This window comes from Aquila chrysaetos, chromosome 4 (assembly GCF_900496995.4).
Source record: "Aquila chrysaetos chrysaetos chromosome 4, bAquChr1.4, whole genome shotgun sequence".
Taxonomy (NCBI): domain Eukaryota; kingdom Metazoa; phylum Chordata; class Aves; order Accipitriformes; family Accipitridae; genus Aquila; species Aquila chrysaetos.
The window spans coordinates 26,063,361-26,088,788 of NC_044007.1; the positions used below are offsets into that span (position 1 = coordinate 26,063,361).

At 43.0% G+C, this 25,428-nt stretch overlaps 1 protein-coding gene across 2 annotated transcripts in view; it reads right to left on the reverse strand.

Annotated features, from left to right (window-relative positions):
• The window catches only part of LOC115340515 (neural-cadherin-like), a 56,974-nt gene that overhangs the window by 26,433 nt on the left and 5,113 nt on the right, over window positions 1-25,428 (reverse strand). The window contains exons 2-13 of one of the 2 annotated variants that reach the window (XM_030012195.1): window positions 16,951-17,145; window positions 16,262-16,487; window positions 14,735-14,939; window positions 14,218-14,329; window positions 10,255-10,504; window positions 9,189-9,331; window positions 8,668-8,840; window positions 8,151-8,319; window positions 6,735-6,905; window positions 3,241-3,413; window positions 2,946-3,113; window positions 1,754-2,003 (exon numbers count right to left, since the gene is read on the reverse strand). In XM_030012195.1, the coding sequence (XP_029868055.1) occupies window positions 1,754-2,003; window positions 2,946-3,113; window positions 3,241-3,413; window positions 6,735-6,905; window positions 8,151-8,319; window positions 8,668-8,840; window positions 9,189-9,331; window positions 10,255-10,504; window positions 14,218-14,329; window positions 14,735-14,939; window positions 16,262-16,487; window positions 16,951-17,145 (2,235 nt within the window). Of the gene's footprint in view, window positions 1-1,753; window positions 2,004-2,945; window positions 3,114-3,240; window positions 3,414-6,734; window positions 6,906-8,150; window positions 8,320-8,667; window positions 8,841-9,188; window positions 9,332-10,254; window positions 10,505-14,217; window positions 14,330-14,734; window positions 14,940-16,261; window positions 16,488-16,950; window positions 17,148-25,428 lie in introns of both variants that reach the window. The other variant, XM_030012196.1, reaches the window with a different exon arrangement.

Consider the following 25,428-nt stretch of genomic DNA (forward strand, 5'->3'; position numbering starts at 1 on the left):
AGTTTCTGATACACAGCAGTTTTAGAGAGAAAATGTAAGACCAGATGAGCACAAGGGACAAGCAACAGAACTATGGCAGCACTGACTCCAATCCGTTTAAACTGCTCTAGAATCACGTCCTCCTGCTCAGCCTGTGACAAATCAGTCTGGTGTTCCTCCTTGTCTGCAAGATGGCTAAACTCAGAAATGCTGCATAGTCCCCTACATCTTTTTGCACTTTTCACAGTTTAACAGCCACGTATTAAGAAAGTCATTTTCCTGTGTCGTGGCACAGTGCCAAAACAGCTGAGCTGTAATGAAAGTTCCTTGGATCCATCTGTCTTTATGAAGAGCAGACAAAATTCTTAGTATCTCATTCTGCAAACCCTTAAGCACACATTTAGTTTTACTACTGCCACATGACTCCATTGATTCTGACACAACTATTTGCAGGACCAATGTCTTAAACTACTTTTTATTTTTTAAAGTTGTCAGTGTGGGGTCCCATAAATCCCAATTTTCTTTCTCTCTTATATGCATAATCATCTGTGAAAACTTCTTTTCTAACAGGTTTGGGGTTTTTTTGGTATTTTATAGAAGAGAATATGTCTTGTTAGAGATAAGTTTCAGTAAATTCACTGAGCAAGGTAAGGAAAATAAGATGCTATAAAAGACTTCCTTTCCTGTGTGCTTGTGCATAAATAAAGGACAATTCTGCATATGAAACTTTCTAGTGGTTATTTCTCTTAAAGGTGTTTAAAGACATACATGTGTGTGTAAACCTTTTTTTGTATAAAATACTAAGTTATTGAAAAAGGATTTTTGCTTGTGAGCAAAATGAAGTTTCTGCCAAATTCTGATACCAATAACTGCACTATAGGAAAAATCTTTGGGGTCATGGTCCATAATCTACAATGAGGCTCAGACCTTGACTTGAAGCACTCTGGCTCTACAAACCTGAAGGGGTTTTGCATTGGTGGGTTGTGGAAGACAGAACAATGCTGTGATAAAGTGAAGCAGGGAAGATGGATTCCCATTCAAATTACCACTTAGGTCTCTCATGTCCATGGTGGTGAGGAAGACAAATGTTTTTGCTGGAGACTTCACTTATTCATGTTTTCATCTAAATGTCTACATATCAAAAGTAACTCCACTGGTGCTTCAAAAAGCAGGAATTAAAATCAGACTTATAGTTTTACGTGGATCTACAGGAGTAGAGCCTTACAAAAAGATTATACTATAAGGAGGGTTGGATCAAATTTTTGAAAATTGCGTCTATTGTAAGAACTGTTGCATTTTCATTTCTGGAGTTTTAATCTCAGTGTTCAATAGAAAATTCTGAATATAACAAAAACCCCTAAACAGATATCAAACACAAACCCAACCTATCTGGGCTGTTTCTCTTTCTATAGCACAGAATATTTCCAGTAATGCTCATCTCCTTTCAATAGCTTGGGGACATTTACTAGATTTCTCCTTCTATCAAAAGAAAATCTTTCCAATTACATTTATAAAAGCAGGCAACTAGTGTTGCGTAAACATTCAGACAGCCCATTTTTGCACTATCACATTTCTACATTTGATAGTTGTACTTAGAAATTGTCTCAAATAGACCTTTTCAATGACTGCATGACTTCCTTTTACAGTATAGAAACATACAAAGCATTCTTAGGTGATTTGTAATTTCATGGATGTTACCTGAATTCGTGGTGTTATACTAAAAATAACAAGAATATTGTTCTGAATGAGCTGTTCTAACAGCAGCAAAGCTTACCTGTTACGTTCACACAAACAGTAGTAAAGGAAACTAAAGGAGTCATTGCTACGTTTTGTGCCTGGACTGTCAGGGTGAAAAACTTAGTTGTCTCAAAGTCAAGTGGTTCAGCGACTAGAAGAGAAGCAGATCCATCAGCTCTATTTGGCTTCAGATAGAAACGAACTGGCATGTTAGTCTCTGGAACTTGACCCTCCTCCAGATTATACGTAACCCTGGGATCACCAAGAGGGGATGTGGCTTTGATGGTCTGAAGAAGAAAAGAGCCACCACATATGTTCATGAAGCATGAGGTTGCAAGTGTTAAATATTCAGTTTGATGGCAAGAACATACATGCATGTATGTTCTCCAACATACATGCCTGTATGACTTGGATAACAGACAAAAGAGAAATAGTTTACAGACCTGAGTTTCATTTTACAATATTTAGTTTTGATGCAGGTCTTTAATCAACAGTAAATTTACCTCCTGTAAATGTGCCAAGCAAGAACTGCATCACCGGCTAAAGGAAATCTCTCCTTTCTCCTCCTTCCAAAACAAAAGCAATTCAAAAGGAGATGATTTCTCCACTGAGTTGTACATTTTACCAGGTGAGATACAGACAAAACCTAAATTGGTTGCAAGTACTTGGATATTACATGCAGGAGGAGGAAAGCAGGGATCATCTGGCAATTTAGAGAAGAGACTATCCTTAAAGAATAAGTCTGCACGGGTTAAAAAGGAATTGGTTTGGGTTAGAAGAGTCCAAAGCAAACTACAGCCGTTTCATGCTGTAGTGCTAAACTGAGAAAAAGCTGTAGGAAAGATGGAGGCAGGCAGCATGGTCCACTGAGGATGGAGGAGTGAGGAGCTGGCCCTTGGTGGGAACACTCAAGGACTTCCCACACAGGCAGGGCACGGGTCTTGCTTCTCATTCACAGTCGCTGCCTGCGGGAGCACACCCCAAGGGCTGTCGGTTTAAGAAGTCACTGGGAAAACTCCTGCCAGCTGAAACACTGGCCTATTCTGCAACAGGTACTCCTGACAAACACTGATGGGGTACACAGCTGTGAAGGCTGATAAGGAAACAGCATGACGCAGTAAGGTTGCGGAGCAGGCATCCATGCACTCTGAACATGGAGACAGAGCACAACAGAGGAAGAAGTTGAAATGAGAAGGAGAGGGAGGGAAGTAACAGCACTTTCAACATACCACTATCTTGGTGTCACGAATGGTGTTTTCAGGGATGGTTACCCAGTATCTGCTCCGCTCCCACTGGGGCGGCTGGCTGAGTGCATTAGTGACAGTTACCGTCAGCTCCACGGTGCTGCTTCTGTTCCCTCCGTCTGTCGCTACAATATAGCGACTAATGCGCGTTGTCTATGAAACGAAGAAGACCGAGGATATTTGCAAACCATTTTGTACAAATCAAGAGACTGCAATTAACCCTCCGCAATGGATTTGAGGGGTTGGAGGTTGCTCAGTTCCAAGCAGAGAGTCGCATTACCTGGGGTAGCAGACGGTTAACGTATACCCAGCCCGTGCTGGGGTTGATCTGGAAGTATTCCAGCTGGTGCTCTAACATCGAGTATGTGACAGCAGCATTCACACCTTGGTCACTGTCATGAGCTGCAACACGGAGGAAACTCATCCCCATCGGAGTGTCTTCGCTGAGGAAGTCTTTGAAAAGACAAAGGCATTGTCAGCAGGTCTTGCTCTGATTTACGAGGCTGTGTATAACAGAAACACTCCTGTAAGAAAAAAAATCTCTTCGTGTGAGATTGAATGTTTCTGTAATGAGGCAGGTTATAAAGTATCACCACTAACAGAGTGTCTGCATGTCTGCAGTCCTCTTTTAGCTTCCCCTTCCCCTTCCCCTGACACGCTGGGCTGTCAAGCCGACTGCTGGTGAAGCAGGTTTGCCGACTACGCCGCTGCCAGCACCAGTGCCTCTCCATGGTGGTGGTGCTGGCAAAGCCGGCAGCCACCCGCCCGCCCACCGCTTCAGATCACAGCCCAGGCTGCTGGGCTCAGCTGCTGATAAAAGCAGGTTGGCATCAAAAGGTGTTCTGTGTGAATTGAATTAATCCCGAACATGAGTGGCAGCAGCACCATTGCCAGCAGGAGGCAGTAGGGAATCACAAAGCATGAAGACTCAGGTTGTAGTGAAGATGCCCCCATCACCCCAGTGTTTTGGAGAAGCTGCCCAGGGCAAGGGCAATGAGCATTTATACACGGCCCTTTCCTTAGGTCTCAATCCCTGCTCCCAGCAATCCACCTGAGATAGAGGCTGTGCCTTTGTGTCCGTAGCCTTAGACAGACCAGTCCTTCTTTGAACCTGCTTTTATAAACATCATCTAAAAAATCTGGAGGCAAAGAGTCGCACAGCCGAAGTACCCATTGCACAGAAAAGTAATTCATTTTGTCTTCCTAATGCCTGATTCCTGGCAAGGACACCAACAAAATGATGGGAAATTGTGAGCAGTCATTTCCTACTCCCCTCCTCTCTGCGAGGCATAATTTTATATAAAGCTATTGCATCCCTGCCGGCTGCCTCTTTTCCACACCCCAGTCTTTAGACTGCTCTGATCTCACTTTGGTCCTGCTCTTCCCTCCATCCTCAGCCATCCAGCCCCAATTCCTCCTCCAAGTAGCTATGGGTGCTTGCCTGATCAGGTTTTTGAGCCATTTCCATGCACTAAGGCTCCATCAGCTCAATATATTGAAACAGCCCTGGCGGTGGGAAGGCTGCTGCAGTTAGGTTTAGACAATCCTGTCAGTCTAGTTAATCACTTCTTGTTCAGAAGCTATTTCATATCTTTGATTTCCCTCGTATGTGTCTCCTTTAGCATTTTTGAGGTGGGACAATCAGGTTTGCACACTACTTATAAAGTGGAGTGGCCATGTTTTCTGTTTTGGTTTTCTTCCTTAACATCCATGCTCTGTGGCAGCGGGGCAGTAGAATCTTAAACCACCACCACTGCTTGCTCCATGAACACAAATTTGAACTTTAATTAGCTGCCCTTGTCCCCCAGGACATTTAGTTGGCCTAGGATTCATATTCCTGGTATGTCAGTAAGAGCCAAAGCTGCTCTCAGAGGAGATTTACTGGCACTAAAATAGATTAATGAAAATGGAATTTATTGCTAAGAAACACTGTAAAATATCCTTTTTTGTGTGTTTAAATTTATGTCTTTATAGTCAAATCCTGTTAAATCACATTGTAAGAAAAAATACAAAATTACTTGGAAGGGCCATACTCTCTCATTTCATGTACTTCTGCTTGCTGCTAGCATAACTCTAACACTTACTATACCATCCCTACTGCATAGAGTTAATAATTTCTTTAATGTCTGTTTTGCAGGCAGATGATAGGATGTATGGCTTAAATCAGGGATTTGACCAACATCCTAGTGCAGAGGAATAAAGAACCAGCAGTTGCCAGGAAGAATAGACTATGACTAATGGCATTTGATCTTGTTGGAGAAGAAGCTATTTTTAATTCTGTGACGTGCAGACATTGATTACTTATGTATAGATGCTGGAAAAGTGCTATGCATAAAGTGACCTCATTATCTGCCATTTCCCCATCCCAAAGGACTGCCTTTGCTTCAGGACCTTTGCTGGTTGTCTGTGTTCATGAAAAAAGAAGAAAATCAACCCATTCCTCAGAAGTGCCGAAGCCACCATAATTACCAAATGCGACATCTCAGCTTCACTATTTTTCAAAAAAAATAATCCAGGGCAGTTTCACCTGAAGGACATGTTTGAAGGTAGAATACAAAGGTTCATCTTTGCACAATCATTACCTTTACCTCAAGGACTTCTCTGCTCTGTCCGAAAATATTTCTCTCCAGTGAGATCACTCCCACCTGACTTCTCAGCACTGCTTTGGCCAGGTTTGCAGAAACCACTGGTAGGAATTTAGAAACGGCTATTCCCAATCTGCACATTTTAACCCATTTGGCACTGGGAGTTAGTCGCTGTAAGTTATTCTAAAAGGTGGAACACAATTTTCTTTCTGACCTTGTGCATAACTCTGAAGTGTGGATGTATATTTAGACTATTTCCTAGCAGGTCACTTCTCCTTGCTAAAATCCTGCCATGCAAGCATCCAACCTCTTTTTGAATCCTGCTAAAATGCTGGCCTCTGTGATGCTAAAGACGACTTACTTAAGAGCCATCTTCAGTTTAATAAGGCGTTGGTCACTGCTCTGCCTTACATGACATTTCCATAGAACTGGCAAAACATCTCCAAAATGGAGTTGTTGCCACATGCATCATCAACCATTTTTTGCCATTTTGAGGCAATTATGCAAGGAAAGGCCTGTTCTAGTCCAGCAGCTAGGGAGTACACTTGTCACTTGTGGGTGACATCAAGTGTAGAGGGTCCAAGTGCAGGATTTTACTGGAGAAGCATCAAGTAAAATTAAATGCAAGACTGATGAAAAGCATGTCATGTGGGGATGAAAAAGGGAATGGCACCAGGACAAATAGGAAAAGCTAGCTCAGCAGCACAGTTACAGGAGGCATGAGGGCTCACAGCCAATGGCAGGCTAGAAGCCAAGGATTTGGGGCAGTTTGACAAGAGATAAATACCACTCCAGCCTATTTGAACACAGGTGCTGTGTCCAAGAGACACAGATGACAATTGCTCTTCTAGTCAGGGCCGATGACTTCTCAGCTAGGATGTCATGTTGTGTTTCGGGACATTGAATAAAAATTCAGTGCACAGAAAAACTAGGGAGGGAAAAGCCACAAAGGGATAGATCTGCCTGATCAGTAGGAGTGAAGACTCTCAATGTTTTTAAGAGTATTGCAATGAATAAAGAGGACAGTGATCAATTCTGCATATATCCGCTGATGATGGATTAAGCGTTAACTGGCTTAGTTGGCAGCACCTAAAGTTGGTTGGTCACCTAAAAAACTGACCACTGTTATAAGGAACTCTTAAACAGGTTCATGTTGCAGTACTGGGACAGGTAGTTAAGAAACACTCACACTGATAGCGACTGTTCTCAAACTTGGGGTCGTTGTCATTGATGTCAGCAATAAGGACGGTGATCTGACACACGCCGATCAGCGGTTCCTGTGCCTGGTCAGTAGCAGTAACAGACAGTGTATACTCTCTCTGCTTCTCCCGGTCAAAACTCTGCGTGGTTGTGATGACTCCTGGGAACAGAGACACCTCCTGTTCTGCATGTCACAGCCTCGGGGCTGCATTTGCAGAAAGGGACCAGCACGTCTCCCACACAAGAGGAAGCTCTGACCGCATGCAGCACAACCGTCAAGCTTAATCCACACCAACTCTGCAACATGTGTCTTGGACAGGACCAACACCAGTTCTCTTGTCTCTCCTCTCCTCACATGCCACATACTGCCAAGGGTCAACAGCTTTCTCTCCAGCTGCCCTGATAAGGAGCTTCAGTCTGAGTACCTTGTTATCTCACTCCTCATGGAGCACAATAGGACTTTCTCCTCCTCATCAAGAGGCATCTCTTAGGTTTACTCCACAGATAGTCCAAGTAACTGAATATTTTGAAGACAGCTCATTACTCCGGGAAAGAGTCATACCACAGAAGGCATGAGTGATGTGACCAAAGTCATTTCTACTGTGGGAGCTGGAGGCTGCTTCATTGAACAGATTAAAATAGGGTGGAATCACATAGCTCAGTTAATAAATTGAACAATTTTCTCCCCGTATACAGCTTTTCCTCTCCACTGACCAGGTCTCTCCCTGTCTCAGATCTTTTTTTCTGTTTGGGAGACTTCAAACTGGCCTTCTGGAGGCCACTTCCAGACCTATGTCAGTACTATGCTAGGGAACAGGATTCTGCTGCTCTGTTGTCGGTCCTTCCAGACTCCTGCGCAGTCCTGGGCACGCAAATATCCTATCTTTTTTTGACTATAGCAACATCAACTACTTTTATAACTCCTTCACCTGAAATGCATCAAGACTGCCTGTCACTGCCCTGTTCTGGTACGAGGGTTTTGCCTCTACACGCACTGCACTGGACCTCCTATTTCTGCATGAGATGAGAAATAAACTGTGGCCACACTGAAGAGAAGAACAAACTCAAGCTGTTGGCATCACACTTTCTGCTCTGCATTTTTAAAGCTACACTTGATCCAATAGGAAGATAACTGATACAGAATAGCTTTTTATCTTCCTATTTAACTGGGGTTTGTTCCCCTACTTAATTTGTCATTTAAATCACTATCATCTTAATTTAATCTATGTGCATGGCTATCCATATACTCGGAACTTTTTTCAGTGTTTATTCCACAAGCTGTTATAGCTAACGCTGCAGTTACACCGTTAAAGCATGAGCCCACTTGGACACACTCATACAGTGGTATTCTCATTACAATACAATGCAATTTTCATTTTATCTCAGTAACCTGACAGCTACTGACCTGTGTCTGGGTCAATGCTGAAGCCCAGGGAAGCTCCATCTCGGTGCATGAGCCCATACTTCACCTCTCCGTTAACGCCAAGGTCTGCATCGTAGGCTTCTACCTGTAGCACGTACGTGCCTGGAGGCTGATTCTCCAGAACCCAGGTGCTGTCACTGTAGTAAGCGCACTAAAAATACACCCAAACATCCAATGCTACATATTACACAGAGCCACGTGAATTTGCTGCACAGTGTCAATATTTTTTCCAGCATGTCTGAGAAGAACTCAGAAGAAAATCACTTCTATTACTTAAACTCACAAAGAAATCAAGCTCTAAGGGAGAGGAAGGAAGGAAAAAAGGAGAATAAAGACTTTACACTTTAAGTATGAAGAAAGCTGGCTGTGTGTTCACTTACAGATTCATTCTGCTCTGCACACACAATCCCTTCAGCCCACCGGCAATCACCAGTAGCCAAGTAGAGTCTATAACCCCAATTATGGATGGGAAAAGAATATCTGCAGAAAGACATCTTACCTCTCTAAAGACAGGCTTGTTGTTATTAATGTCGTTAACTCCTACAATAACCTCAGCAAAACTGCTGAGAGGGGTGGGTCCCCCCGAGGCATTGTCATCTATCGCAGTGATGTTCAGTGTGTATTGTGGCCCTTTCAGATTGGGTGGTGGGTTTCTGCGGAGTTTAATGATACCTAAATTTGGAAGCATAAAGTGTCATTTTATTTTACAGTGTAAACAAACAAAATCACGTGAGCATCACATTTCTCTGTCGCTGTATTTTTGTTTCAGCTTGTATTTTGCTTGCAAAGCATAGGATTCAGTCATCTTAAACCACACAGTCCTTGGACCAGAACCTCAAATTTTGGTTGATATTTGGAGGACAAGCATCATATCAAAGAGCTAATTGTCATTGATATGAAGCATCCCCATTTGCAGATTATATAAACATGGTGCTTTCTTATGATTTTTGACACATGGGTGAAGCAGAGTCAATACAGATTAGACAGTAAATAACAGTGTTCTAAAACCTCTTTCCTTACCTTTTTGACTATCCAGTTCAAAGTTGCCCTCCTCATTACCTCCTGTAATCAGATATAGCAGCCCGTCTCCATCAGGGTCCTCTGCCCGAACAGTAGCCACTAAGGTGCTGGGACCAGCATCTTCCAAAAGGAAAGTTCTGTAACTGATGGACATAAGGGAGCAATGGCAGCACATTCAGTATCAGAATAACCATTGCCATCTTAACCATCAGTGAAGGATTATAAATTCACTACGAATGTAATTTTTTTTAAGCTTTGGGCATACAATCATGCAATCTTTAATTAGTTTAAGACGAGACTTGGAGCATCTTTGTTTGGCATAGGGTTTGTATTTAGGATTGTAATCCTGCATTTTTGGTATACGTAATTTCCAAGGATCTTTCGGAAGTTATCAATATGTACCATACTACATTGCACTGCAAACCAGGATCACTTAGCTCCTAAAGATGAGAAACAGGACTAGTATCTGTCATGCTGTGTTTCTTATGTCCTTATCTACTAATGGAAAGCATCAGACACTACAGAGATGTTGTAAACCAGTATATAATTTTGTAAATTAATGTATTTATGTTTTGTATTTAAAACATATTCATACTTTAAACTTACGCAAAAAAAATAGAAATTGTATTCATTTGGGAAATGAAAGAAGGCATTTTAAACAAACAGGCCTCATGAAGTTAGCTTATAATGCAATCTGCTGATGATAAGAATCACATTTTAATGTTTGCTAACTACCATCTTTATCTGTCATACATTTATACATGGACAATCACTCTGAGATCCAGAAGGCAACACAGTCAAAATCATTCCCTGTGGAGTTAGATCTTTTATTAATTCTGTTCTCTCTCTCTAAAGTCAATATGCTGGTATCACAACTGGTGTATTTTTTTGATACAATCTAGAAATGAAGGGCCAACTTCTAAAGCCTTTCTTCATATAAATTACCCCTCGATTTCACTGGTGCTTACAGTTGCACAAAAAAAGTGACCATTTAGTCAAATGTTATTAAGGTTATGCATATGAACAGCATCTGTAAAAACCAAAGCAGGTGTTCAAGCTGGCTTACACAGACTGGGAGAAGACAGGAGCCTCGTCATTCACATTGGTCATTCGAATACGCACAGACGCTGTCCCTGTCCGAGGGGGATGTCCTTTATCGACAGCTATCACCACAAACTCATACATATGGTTTGCTCGCTCAAAGTTCAGCCTCTGGTTAGAATTGATGACCCCGTGATGTGTGATGGAAAAATCAGTGCTCTGGATGAAGTAAGTGATCTCAGAGTTGGAGCCAGAGTCGCAGTCTGTTGCAAGCACTATTAGAGAACACATTTAACAGAACAGTCATGCTGCAGAATAGGTTTGGTTACGCTATTTCCTACCAAGTCAACTTCAGATACTTTTTTTTTTTTTTTGAGAACAGAGATCACCTAAATCTGTTTTATCCATAAAAGCCTTATTTTTGTGGTAAGAGTCTGCGAACTCAGCAGGAGGCTGGGAATAAAAAAGCGAAACAACTCTTCCCCCTCCTCCAACCCAGCCTGAGCGATTGCAGCCAGGCGGGCTTGCAAGAGAGCCATGATCCCAGTACTACACAACATGCTTTGTACAAATAGCAGTCAACCCTGGTAATTACCACACAATCAATATACATGTTGGTAGAACATTATCAGTCATAAACTGTGTCCTCACTCTCCCTGGGGATGCTGTTCAAATTTAATTAGCTCCCAGCTATGTTATAGCTAAAGTACTTTTTAATTACCTGGCGCTTCAAGGTACAAAGAGTGATTAAACATTCCTCCCCAGCAAGTGTTTATTCAGTACGTTGGGTGTCCCATCTGCTCAGAAGCAGCAAATCAGCAGAACAAAGAGCTAGAGCTCACAAAGTAGTGTCAGAAGTGATTTTTAAGAGCAGGAGCTCACCTCTTTAATTACCCTGTCATTTTTCTAGCCAAACAATGAGGCTTCAACTCATACCCACGCTGGTATTAAACAATCGCCTTATTCTACGAGGAGGATACAGATGCAGCCATCGCGATAGCACACAGCCTTTTGGGAACGGAACAGTGATTGCAGTGCATGGACACCCTGGCAGACAGCTACAGTGTCATCCAAAAATGAGATGAAGAAACAACGACACATCACTACCAGAATATTAACTCAAAATAGGAAAGAGGAAAAGAAAGATTTCAAAAAGCGCACTGAAGTGCTATGCTACTTAATTGCAAAAAATCTCAACTACCTCTGCCTGTGGAAAGTTACTCATCTTGGTTTAAAAGGACATTTAGGGTGGTTGTAACACTTTGTTTAACATCTCTCAAAATCCTGCTGTGAATAAATGTTTGGGTGTGTTACGGACTATAAGAGCAAGGGCCTTAGAGTTAATCATTCTCTTGCTGTACTGAAAGACAAAATGTATTAAAAACTCAAGAAAGATTGAAATGAAGGTGACTTAAAACTGTGAAATTTAGTGGTTAAGTATTGTTTTTAGAAAGACATGCAGAAAGTGAAAAGCATACTTGATTTGAAAAGTTCTGATTTAATCTACAGAGTCATTACTGACACATCGTAACCATTCACAAAAATACATTTTATGTGCTTAAGGATCATACCTTTTCCCCCCCCAGATGTCTTCTGGCAAATTGGGAACGTGACGCTTACTTGTACATGACAAAAACATGTCTTACTTCCCAATAGCAACAGGGAATTCCATTCCCTTTCCATTTTGTTCCATCCTGCAAACAGATCTTCATTGCAAAGGTATTTTGAGGACCATACAGCAGCCACAAGCAGGTCTGTGCTGGCTCTGCCCATGCTCTGACCTAGCTTAGTGCAAGCTAACTCCAAGCTCAAAGCCTAGTATGTTAGCACAAAGTTGCCAGCTACAACTCTAAGCCTTGCTCTGCTGGCACAGTGGTGCAGCTGAAGGAGCACACTAATCCCTGCTGAGAGCGTACCTCCATGCTTTTCAGATCATAGCTTGTTTGCGTCCAGACCTCTTAAAGCACATGCAGTGAGCAGAAATCTGCCCGTAACAACTAAGTAGACAGACTGACTCAGCTAGCGTAGCATCAGCACTACAAACATGATACAAGCCAGACTTCTGAGTGTGTTGAAATAAAAATGGTTGACAACTAAAATCTACATTTACATCACCCACAGTTTTAACAAATGGCATATATCATGGTACCCTTTTCATTCATTGATAGCAACCCAATCAGCCACAGAATGGCAAAGGCTGTCTTGAATTTGCATTTCTTTTTGTTTGTGGGACAACCTAAGATTGCGACATCCCACCTCTCAAGGAACTATAGCCAGGGTAAGAGCTGCTTTTCCTGAGATGATACTTGCTTTGGCAGTCAGGGTTAGTGGCACAGTACTCATCCAGCACAGGGTACAGGCTACAGCACATACCACTTCCTTGCAGCCACTACCAACACTGATCTGCCCTTGAACACCAAGTGAGCATTCACCCACCCATTTTTACTGACTGTCACTATACTTCCACCTCGCATTTTCTTATTTAAGAAGCCTCTTCCTCTTGAAATGTACCCTGTGTGGAAAGACAACCAAACAGAACGCAATTGCAAACCGTACTGCACAGCTTTGCTGTTCTGCTTGCTTTGGGCACGGGGCGTACTTTTCTGCCCCACAACTGGGTGAATTTTGATCAGCTTTACAAGCCTCCTGGAGAGAAAAATATTCATTTTTGTAACAAAAATCACATACCTAAGAATTTTTAGGAGTTGATCATTCCAATCAACTTATTTCTTCCAAAGAGCCCTTAAACCAAAAAATAAGCCACAGCAAACTCTGAACTCTCTTGATAAGTGTTTAGAGAAAACAGGCCCTGCAGCCTTGTTATCAGCACGTCACTACACAAGGGAAGCTAAGCTTCTTAACACCACTGCAACCTGCACACGTTCAGCTTCAAATTCAGGAAATTTACATCATTGTCATCAAAAGACACATCTTAGACATGTGCATTGTTGCTAAGTCTTGCCTTGGCACTTACCCATTTCTCACACAGTTCATAACCCCCCTGAGTTCTCAGCCAGTGTTCCCATTACCTACCCCAGTACCTGACACTACTTCCAGTTTGAATACTGACAGCAAGCCTGTAAGTGTTCTCTGAGTTTTAGGCAGAACACACCCGTGGCATGTATCACATCACAACAGACTACGTCAGATCTCAAGACATCTTTGAAGGCATTTAACTGACACCAGTAAAACAGGTTGGAGAATGGACTTTTTTTCCTTGTCTGTTGGGCTCTGAAGACTAAGACAAGAGGTGCAGCATCATCCAAGTTCAGTCCTTACTTATGCAACCACAATATTTTGAGAGTGATCTTGAAGTTTTGGTTGGAACCTCTGGCTTAAAATTATTTCCAACAGCTCTGATCTTTCCACAGGATTCTAGCCTCTAAAAATGTCATCTGTGCACTCAGGTTTATGTGCAAGTGATACATGGCCATCTTAAACACAACAAACTTGGAATGATGGCTGGTAAGCCACAACCAGAAGTATAAAAGTTCACAGGTTTTCCAAAGTTTTCTCCTTTAACACTTTGTAGTCAATTATACAGTGTTAATACCTATTTGATAAAACTAGCTGCCCATTTAAAAACCTGCTTTTTTTCTTAACACATTAAGAAAAAAAAACCAAGTTGTAGCTGCTTCCAGGACACAAAAAGATCACCAAGCTGACTTAAAAGACAGCCATAAGATTTAAAGGAAACAAGCTACGTCAATCCAGTAAATCGCTACCTGTCAGCTGCCTTAACTGCTCTTGGGTTACCACAAGAACCCTCCTTGGGCACACCACAGTGATCCTCGCCTGAAGACACTCACAACTCAACTTCCAGGGTACCTAAAAGCCATCTACAGACCTCCAGGAAAGCTACCATCCACATCTTACAAAGGCAGTGCCTGCTGTGGAAGAGCCAGCACTTCCTCACGGTGAGAACATGTAACACAAACTAGCAGGTCCATGGCAAGACTGAAATAAAAGGTACCGGGATGGTCCTCACCTTGCAGTAGAGACGTGCCGACAGGAATGGTTTCAGGAATGTTGTCTCTGCTGTAAATGGAGTGCTGGAATTCGGGAGAACAGTCATTTTCATCGGTGATATGGACCATGACCTGAGACAAAAGGACATGCTGAGAGAGGATTTTAGTTTCTACACTTTGGAAAACGGGTACCTCATTCTGGACACTGCCTGGGCAGTCATTGCTTTTGCTGCCATCCTGTCCTTACACCTCCGATGCTAAACTTTTTCTCACACTACTCCTGTAACACAGAGAAGTATTATCTCCTCCACTTCCACGCAGATGGGAGGCAAAGCCAAAGAGGAGTAACAAGAGGTATTTCGCAGAGCCTAAATCTGAACCCAGCTCAGAGCCCAGCCTTCTGCCTGGACCATAAGGCCTCCTCTCTCCCAAGCATCTTCACAAGTTCTCTAGGCTATCCACGTGCATAACTGGTCCCGCTAATGAGGTAACAAGGATTGCAGGGACAGTGGGTAGGAAGTGAAGTGATCCACATACCTCAGTCACACTGCTAAGAGTGCTCTCAACTTCCATGGCTTTCAGTAAGAGGTGATAGAGGTGGTGCTCACTCTCGTAGTCCACGGGGTGGGTCAGGCTGAGCTCTCCACTCTCTTGCCTCACCCGGAAGAGCCCGCTGGGGTTCGTCAGCAGAGTGTACGAAAGAGGCTGGCTCTGGAAAGAAACAGCCTCAACAACTGCTACTCTGTAAAGAATGAGAGAATAACCCTTTGCTTCAAAACAACAACAAAAAGCTGTCTCCTGAGCACCTAGAAGAGGAAGATGAGGATGAGGAAAGGTGAATTGCTCACTCTCTGTCAATGCTGGACTCGGCTTTGTATTCAGACTGGAAATCCCCATGCTACAGGGAGCCCACCTACCCTCTCTTCTCTCACCAAACTGATCCCCTGACATAGCAGGGCTGGGATAACAACCCATTTCAACCCCCACTAACATGAAAACATCTTTTTCTTCCCCATTGTACCCTTCCAAATACTTGACAGCAGTTACTGGCTTAGCTTCAGTTACAGAGATAACTGAGCTACTGTACTTTTGACTTTCTTTGAAGCTGTATACTCAGAAAAGGAACAGGTTCAGAGATGGATGGGAAACCCATGAAGCACAGGGCCTTTCCAGATCCTGCTGTCTGCCTTGGCAGGGCACGAAATGAATGTTTGCCTCCCTACCATGACTTATGTTTTGAAGCTCCATCTCTCACACTAGTCTCTGGCCAGCGTGACAATACACTTTAAGCCCATCTCAGTGAAAGCTCCAGGGAAGGAGAAAAATTTCCCTCCTCCTCATTCAGTCTCTTATAAGGAGTAAGTGGCATATCTCCAGCAATTTTTCCTACTTCATCAGCTTATTTTGAGGCTTCCTACTCCTTAAAGGCCCTATGGCACTGCTCCACCTGCTACCTGGTGCCTTAAAAGCCCATGCTGCTCTCAAGCAGCTGAACAGTGACAGTAAAACCAAAGCCAGCTCAGCAACATCTGCCCACTGTGGCTTGGCTTAGCTACTCTTCACGCAATGGCAGAGCTCCTTGGAGACTTAGCTCTATCTATTTGCACTTCACATGGGCGTTGTTATCTCAAGAGTCTGGCAATGGCTTGCCTTTCTAAAAATTTAAATACAAGTCAAACGGGATACAAACAACTCCAAATCTGGTTAACTAAAAGGCAGTATTTTTCAAGCACTCATTTATATCTGAAGTGCTCAGGAGATGCATAGCCTGGAGTTTGGCTGTTTTAATTCACAATGCAATCAGTAAGGCCCCAAGAGCATTAAAATAATAATTTCAGCAGAATTCCAGCATCCCAGACTACACCATGTGCCACACTGGAGACTCTCAAACACCAGAAAAGCCATAAGTTCTTTTAGAAAGCACAACGCTATTTTTAAAGTGTAACAGGCAAACACATATGCATAGCCCTGACAAGCAACAACACAAAAATTTCACTTTATTGTGCTCTGTGAAGTTTTTCTCAGACTGCAGGCAGGGAGCTCGCCTAACAAAGTACAACTTACTTTTCTCCTGCTGGAGTATTTTCAGGGACAAACACACTGTAGGACATGTTAGTGAACTGCGGAGGTCGGGAGCCCGCCAGGATGGAAATGGAGGCATAAGGGCTTTTGTTGCCATACTCATCGGTGGCTTCCACAGTAACCATGTACTCCTTGTTCCACGTCAAAGGCAAGCCAGTCGTCATGATAATGCCAGTATCCTTATCAACTCGGAATCGCTCTTCACCACCTATCAATATATGCACAAATCTGCTCTGAAAAATGCCCCACAGCAAGAACATTTGCATCTTCACTATTTTAAGGTAAGCTATCCTCCAATCATCTACCTATGTCCTTGCATGCACTTCTTTTTTCCTCTCCAGTTGTGCACCTTATCTTTCACTCACACTGTGCTCTGTTGAAAACATGCAGTGTAAAAAAGACGAGAACGGGTGAGATATAGAGCCTTAAGCTAACAGTAAGGCTGCAATCAATTTCAAAATAGAAGTAAAGCAAAGAAAGTGGCAGCAAGAAAGATTCCCATCCACATAACTGTTTTACTTAAAGCACCTCCAGCTTCTGTTTGCTGTGCCTGCTGTATCTTTTAGGATTGCCCAATGGAAAAATCTATCAACAAAATGATAAAATGGGAAATTGTTAAGAAAATTCTGCACCTTAACAGAATTTTACCATTTTTTTCAGAATAGACCTACCTGCAACGAGTGTGTAAGTTATCCCAGCACTGGTGTTTTCATTGTTACTGTAATATGCAACAAGCTGGTAGATGAGAGTGCCTTTTCGGGCATCTGGATCAACACGTGCCAGGTAGGGGTATGGGTACATGCCCCAGGACAGAAGTTCCTCTTCTGGGGCAAGGAGTGTCACGTGGCAGAGGTACCAGTCATTATCTGCAAAAGATGCACGGATTTCTAGACAGCTTGTTCACAAACTTTAGTTGGGAATGTTTAAAGACCTTATCCATTAGTATTTGTAAACAAACTGAATTGCCCATCACATTCATCCTATCACATGCACAAAAAATTAAGTACAGATACGGACTTTGTAGCTTGATGTGCATTAAGTGCAACTAACAACTAATTAAAAATACTTTCAATAATAGCTTTTAATGAGTTAGATATGCATATTAAATACTATGTCAGTTACACCACTTGCCATGACACAGTTTTAAGTGTGTACTTATCCAGACTCGGGTGAAACTTGGCTTTTTTATTTGCAACAAATTCAGCATAAATGTTACCAGTTTTGCCAAATCAGGTTTAGGGCTTATTAAAATATTTCTCTTAAAAATCCGTGGAAGTGGTAAGCAATCAAAACTCCCTAAAATTCTTCCAGCTCAAATGCAAATTTGTTTAATTTTCTCAAACCACTGGATATTCAAGGAAAGGCAGATGTGCCTTCCCTCTTCTGTCCCCAGCATCCCATCTGGTTGCATCTGAGTGAAACACCAGCTTTGCAATAAAACGCCCGCCCCAGGGCAAAGCCTTGGGCTTTGCTCCTGCAGGGAGCAGCAAGCAAAGGGGCAGGTCAGCCAGCAGCTGTATCCAGTGCCAGGGAGAAAGCAAGCCCTACGTATTGGCAGGGGAAGCACAGCACAAACTGCTCTCTACTGGGCATGGAGGATCTGGGTTTGGCAGCAAGCACCTCCAACCTGAAACCCTGGAGAAAAATGACACATACATTGACTGCGCCTGTACTGCTTTTGCAGCTTAGAAGTGACCTCCGATACCTAAAACAACGGGTGCAGACGATTGCATCTGCCAACCTTGGACTGTCAGACTTGGGAGCAGCCTGGAAGGACCCACACCACTGAGCATCTGACCTAGATCCCCTCTGATCTCCGACCAGTAGCACAGTCTGATGGCTTTCAGGTAGCAGGGTTGACCACCAGTGGGACAGCTCTAGGAATCACCCCAGATCTGCTCCTGGGGTGGCTATGCCACTGCTAGTGCCAGCCCAAAAGAAGGGGTGAACCCCTGACGTGCAGAAGGGCTGTCCACAGAGAAGAAAGAGAAGGAACCTTCTACCGCAAAGAACCTATAGTGATTTAATCACAATATTTGTACCTCTTGGGAGAGCAAAATTCAAACCTTTTGAACTCACAGCAACTTGCTAACAGATGCTGAAGGTACATAGGAGCTTCTCAAAGAAATTTTCCAGAGGTGGTCTTGAGATTTGTCTTCAAATCAAAATGAATACATTATTGAATAGATAAAATAAGTTCAAATAAAAAAAAAGAAACTAAATGGGGGGGGGGGGGGAGAAGTAGAAAAGTACATATGAGAAAAGCACATTTTCTGCCTGATAAAATATGATCGCATACTTCAACAAACTGCACTGAGGTTGCAGTTCTGTTAAGGACTACACTGCTATCAAAAGAAACACCCACCCGGGTGGACATATGTCTCATACAGGAAATCCTTGATCTCTGCCTTTAGGAAGGCCACATTTCACATAGGATGGAAGAGGACCGCAGCACCATGTGGACAAAACCAGCACCAAAGGCAAGAAATAAGCTAGAAATTCCAAACAAATTTTAACTGTAGACCTCAAGGATCCAATACTAAATAAAAGACTATCCACAGATACAGACATATGCTGACACAAAAGACCTGCATTTGCAAGCAGCCTTACCCCACAGTAAAAATAAGTGCTGGACAAATTTACCAGAGGTAATCATTCCCAGGAGGGAAAAGACTTCATTGAATTTTTGCGGGTGTTTTAAAGTCTTTAAAATAATTTAAGACATGGTTTCTTTAGCTAGAGGAAATTCTTAGATTACATGGTTTCTGGTTTTCTAATGTACCAACGTTGCATACATGGGAACATTTGTTAAACATGCTCCGAAAGAATTTTTTCTCTGTATTGCTTGGTGTAAGACAAGGCACAACCCTTCGCACAAGCTAGTGGCTCACAAGAGCAGCTGTAGCGGTCAGTATTTTATCCATAGCCAAGAGGGAGGGCTGAGAAACACATGTCTTAATTAACCCAACTATAGACAGTGTCATTTTGCTAGGGTCAAGTAACAGAATGAAAACTTGTAGGCATGCGGCTTTAAAAATATTTTTGTTCATTCATTGGTCTAATTCAGGCAGTTCTAACTTCTGTGGAGATGAATATCTAGTCAACCATTTTTCCCATTTAGTGAAACCTAGAGAATTATTTCAAAGAATTATAATTATATGGCTTATTTCTCAATATTGTCCCATGTAGGGACAATCCAAGTGTTAAATACCAATCAATAATGATGTCCTAATCCTGCTGTAAGAACCACCACCACATCAAAATGTCAGATCTAAACCAGAGCTTTATGCTTTAAAAAAGACAGAAAAGGAAATAAATTTCACTGAGTTCAGGACACCACGTCAGGGGAAATATACATGTTGTTCAAATTAACAATAATTTTCTGGACTTTTACAAAAACTTCACCTACCTCCTCTCTGAAATGTGTATTTAAAAAGAATCATAGAATCACTTATGTTGGAAAAGACCTTTAAGATCATCAAGCCCAAACTAACACTGCCAAGTCCACCACTAAACCATGTCCCTAAGCACCACATCTACACGTCTTTTAAATACCTCCAGGGATGGTGACACCACCACTTCCCTGGGCAGCCTGTTCCAATGCCTGACAACCCTTTTGGTAAAGAAATTTTTCCTAATATCCAATCTAAACCTCCCCTGGCGTAACTTGAGGCCATTTCCTCTCATCCTATCACTCGTTACTTGGGAGAAGAGACCAGCACCCACCTCACTACAACCTCCCTTCAGGTAGTTGTAGAGAGCGATAAGGTCTCCCCTCAGCCTCCTTTTCTCCAGACTGAACAGCCCCAGTTCCCTCAGCCGCTCCTCATAAGACTTGTGCTCCAGGCCCCTCACCAGCTTCGTTGCCCTTCTCTGGACACGCTCCAGCACCTCAATGTCTTTCCTGTAACGAGGGGCCCAAAACTGAACACAGTACTGGAGGTGCGGCCTCACCAGTGCTGAGTACAGGGGACGATCACCTCCCTGCTCCTGCTGGCCACACTATTTCTGATGCAGGCCAGGATGCTGTTGGCCTTCTTGGCCACCTGGGCACACTGCCGGCTCATATTCAGCCCTCGCTGAACCTTCGTAAAATTGTGACACTAGCAAAGCCTCAGATCAGAGCCTCATGGGGTGGCTGAGGTTGGCAGGACCTCTGGAGCTCATCTGGCCCAACCGCCCTGCTCAAGCAGGGCCACCTAGAGCGGGTTGCTCAGGACCGTGTCCACATGGCTTTTGACTGTCTCCAAGGAGGGAGACTCCACAACATTCATGAGCAACCTGTGCCACTGAACTAAAGTTCTGGGGACTGGATTTCAAGAAAGATGTGGAGCAGCTGGCAGAGAAGAGCAAAGAGCACAACCAGAAAATACGGCCTGTCAAGAAAGGTGGAAAGACCTGGAGATGTTCAGGAGACTGCAGGGGACATGCTAACAGGACTATAAGATGCCAAAGGACTGATGTATGAAGTCAGCCAGCTGTTCCCTATGCCATGAACCAAAAAATAACAAACTCTCATTGCCAAGGAGAAGATTTGCGTTAGATGTTAGGAAAGAAGCAGCGGGGGGGGGGGGGGGGGGGGGGGGTGGAAATCCCCCAGCAATTTTTGACTTATAAGGATAATAGAGCACTTGATAGTGGCTGGAGAGGTGAGAGAGCATCCATCAATGAGATCCTTAAGACCTGACTAGACAAATATCTGCCAGCAATCACTTTGGTATAGCACAGCCTGACTCTAGGCAGGGGCACAGTACCAGCAAGACGGTTAAATCCTTTCCATCATACTTTAATCCCCCTGCTCTTCAGCTTTGGCATCTCATTGATTTCTGAAGCTTACATGTTCACGTGTCACTTGTTCCCCAGCAGCCTGAGGGAATTTCTAGCTTAAACATTCCTTGGACCTTGTGTTTTTGCTGTTCACTTAAAGGTTAAGAAGTGAGGGAAGGAGTGAACACCAATCTAGAAACAGACAGCACCACACATGAAAGGAAGAACACAGGGTAAGGCCAAACCTGGAGGGCTGTGGTACGGCAGCAGGTGGAATCACACTTCAGCTATCAGGTGGAACATCTTTCTGCAGCTGAGACCTGGCTCACTCCTTCAGTCCCTCAGCATTTATTTCTGCTTTGAAGCCTCGAAAGAGCAGAGCTGTTCTCTCTGTTCAAGTGAGCAAAACTTAAACTGAAGCAACCTGCAAGCATGCTGACAAAACAGGCCGGGTTGTCTGCATACAGACATCAGAGCTCTAATTCTGGCAGGGAATGAATGGAAGTAGCGAGGTGGGTACTGGTCTCTTCTCCCAAGTAACAAGTGATAGGATGAGAGGAAATGGCCTCAAGTTTTGCCAGGGGAGGTTTAGATTGGATATTAGGAAAAATTTCTTTACCAAAAGGGTTGTCAGGCATCGGAACAGGCTGCCCAGGGAAGTAGCTGCGTCACCATCCCTGGAGGTATTTAACAGATCTGTAGATGTGGCACTTAGGGACATGGTTTAGTGGTGGACTTGGCAGTGCTAGGTTAATGGTTGGGCTTGATGATCTTAAAAGTCTCTTCCAACCTAAGTGATTCTATGATTCTATGAAGAAAAGATTGTTATATTGGTCAGGTCTAAGTTCAAGCAAGTCCCAAACTCCAAAAAACCCAGTGTTGAACATGCACCAGAGACTAACAGGAGGCCAGTCAACCACTATTCGGCCCCATCATTCAGAAAAAGCCATTCAGAAGCAGCACTTTGAGCCATCACTACTCAGCAGCGCAGACATTTCTGTTCTGGTAGCTGTCTCCTCTTTGCACACACACCAGGCATGAGAAACTCAAGGATTTTAAGGTGTTATAGACACATGGCAATCAAATACTATGGAAAATTATTGCATTGACTTGAAACAAGTCAGTGAAACAAAACCAGTCTTGATAAAGTAGGTTTTTTTCCCAGCAATGCATTGTTTCTTCAACTGTCGTAACTGCAAAGGCATTAACAGATCAAGCCTCTGAAATCAATAGTGTTTTATTTTGTTCCACTGACAAAACCACAGCATCCTATTAAATCAAAATGCAACATCACCCAGTGATGTTACAGCTCACCCATTTTGTCAATACAAATCATTCACTGAAAAGGAGGAAATAATCAGGAAAGCAGGCTCTATAGCCTGTGAAACAAGACTATCAACAGGATAAAATACCTGGCCTCCACACCACACATTTGAAAAAGAGTCTTGGTATGATCAATCTAGGAGAGAATATTAAGGGGGCTGATTTTCCTGGACATACTAGTGTATCCCCAAGGCTTTAGCTTTACCGCTCGCTTACATGTAAGAAAGGCGTGTCAGGGATGGCATGAAAGGGATGTCAACCAACCACCAGCTAAGAGGAACCTAAGTAAAAGGGTTAGGATGTAGCAAGTGCAAGGATGGGGGAACTCACCACACAGCCATCTATGCAATGAAGGCCTGCTTACTTTCCGTCTTTGAGAGCTAAACACACTTCAGCAGATCAGAGCAGATATGCCTGCACCATCCTTGGACAAGAGCATGAAAGCAAAGAAAGAACGGGAAATGGTTTTTAAACTGCAAGTGGCTGTTCTTGCAAGCTTCTGTCAACTCTGCGTGCCTTTAATTGTTTATTTTCCTCCCTAAAGGGAAGGAGGAAATGTGATAGAAGTAATTTTCTTTTCCTGAGATGAGGATTAGAGCTGCACTGACTGATGTGGGTTTGATGGGACTGATGTTGGGAAGAAGTAAAAAATGTGCATAAAACCTGGTAGGTTTTGTTTTGCTTATATCCCTTCTGGCAAAATGAATCATTTGAATGTAAAAGAGACAGCATGGTATGCGAAGACATTTCTAAACCACCTAGCTTGAAAGAGGAGGTTTTGTTACATCAAGGGAGGATGCCCACACAGCCCCTCATCACGCTGTCAGGCCACACTGTTACCCCTCAGTGGCAGGGCAAGACGACAGGAGCTTTGGCTCGCTATTGAACCCTCACCAGGAAATGTACACCTGAGAAATGGTTACTACCATGGCTAAGAAACCCTTGTCATCTTCAGGACCAAACCACAAAATTAGTTTCAAATGACCTGTATTTCCTCAAAGTAAAAAGGAATGTAATTGCCAGAACACACCTGAGGCACTGAATAAGTTAATAAACTTCCATCTCAAATATCATACAAAATTATGTTTGAGATAGAAAATATCTTGTGTGTATATATATATATAAATATAATAGAAATACTATAAATGCTTGTGCTATAAATTTGCAACTTTCCTTATAAATTACAATTTACAAAAGTAATTTTTTACAAAATGTAATTGGATATACTGAAGACTGAAAATATCAGTGTTTTTTGGCAGAAGCAAAAAGAAAAAAAATAAAGACTTACTTATTTAGGCTTACGTTGACTCCAGAGCCCCCCACAGACAGGTCATTTGTGGAGGCAGCAGGGTAAAATGCTTCGCAGGCAGCAGCTTACACAAAGCATGACAGCAGGCAGCAGCCACCCCAACAAACACCACTGACAGAGCACGATGCCTTAACACTGCACTTCAGCGTGAAGATGGGGGAACCACTACCTATTTCCAAGATCTGTAGCAGAGACCAGACTCTCTGCTTGCCCCAAGAAATGTTTTTCTTTTTTTTTTTATGTTTAACATTACAGTCACCAGGGGTTACAACGCGCAGCTCACACTCTAGTTTCTCAAATGTATGACAGATCTGGGGAGCCTCGGGAAAGATCAAGGGAAGGAAAACAAAGGGGATTTGTGCAGGAAGACGAAAGAAAACACAAGACTAATCGGAAACTGCAAGCCTTCGAGTTTAAGGATACTACACTTCACACCTCCTGCCCAACACAGAGTGATTTAAAGATAAGCCACTGACAATGATGAACATTTCCCTTAGCTAGCAGCCCCATCCCCTTGATGAGGCTCCAGCGAAGAGGACAGGGAGACAAGGCCTCCTGCTCTTCTGGGGGAGCAGAGAAAAAGCCACGGCTGTCATCACTGACACCTCTGCAAGTCAACAGGCCTAGAATTGGGGTGAACCCCCCCTGCGGAGCTACTTAAACCACAAGCATGATGGCTGAAGCACTGAGAGGCACCTTTTATGCCCCTTGAAAGCTACAGACAACCAAATCCACCTACTGTCATCTAATACTGTCATGATATTAGATGAAAATGTCTCCTTGTTTTGGTTGTTTTTTTCTTGGGTTTTTGGTTTTGTTTTGGTTTTTTCTTTCAAGCACTGTTCACTTCTCTCACTCAGATTTTGTAAGACAGCTTTGCATAAACCACCTCGCAAATCATAAATGCCAGTTCATCAGCCTTTTTAATAACTAGATGCTCTGTGGTTGTGAGACACACTGGTGCCCCAGTTTCTAACCATTATCCTTGACTAACAACAGATATTTTTAAAATTCGAGCTGCTTTTGAACATTCCAGTCTTTGTTTTGTAGTTGTGGTCAGTCACGTACTCCAGTACTACCTGAGGATCAGACAAGATTGGGTCACTGTATTAAGTATCTCATAAACTAACTCTAAAACATCCCTGTCCCCTAAGTACCTGCAATCCAGTCCTCATCCACTAAGCAGTATCCTACAAACACTGAAGTATTGAATCTAAAAAAAAATTAAAATACATACGGACATGCCTCATGAAAACTTTTCCATGTGTATTTTTGTGCCTTTCAGAAATTTTCCTCAAACTAAAGTATATGTAAGAATATTCTACTTAAGAGTATTTAAACTTCCAAGAAAATGTCTTATAGCAATAATTAATCTTTAACCAGAGTTCATAATCACTTTTAGAAATGCCTTTTAGCCTAAAGAAGTGATATTTACACAGCCATGCTGTCTACTGTGCTGCCTCTCTCCTGCCCAAGCAGTTTTTGAATCTGGTGGAGAGTTTGTTCCAACGAGCTTTATGACAGCCAGCAGCTGGCCAGAAGACAGACATCCCAAATAAAGGTGCCCATTGAGGGAAAGGAAAAGAGAAAGCAGCTTTTGCTTGGTCTCGATGAGCAGAACGGTCAGCAACACCTATGATGTTCATGTGTTTGCCCCAGCTACAGCACATGCTGTCAGCCTTACTGGGAGAAGCTGGAGGGGGAGGAGGAGCTCTCACAGCAGGGAGAGCCTTCATGGGAGAGCACAGGT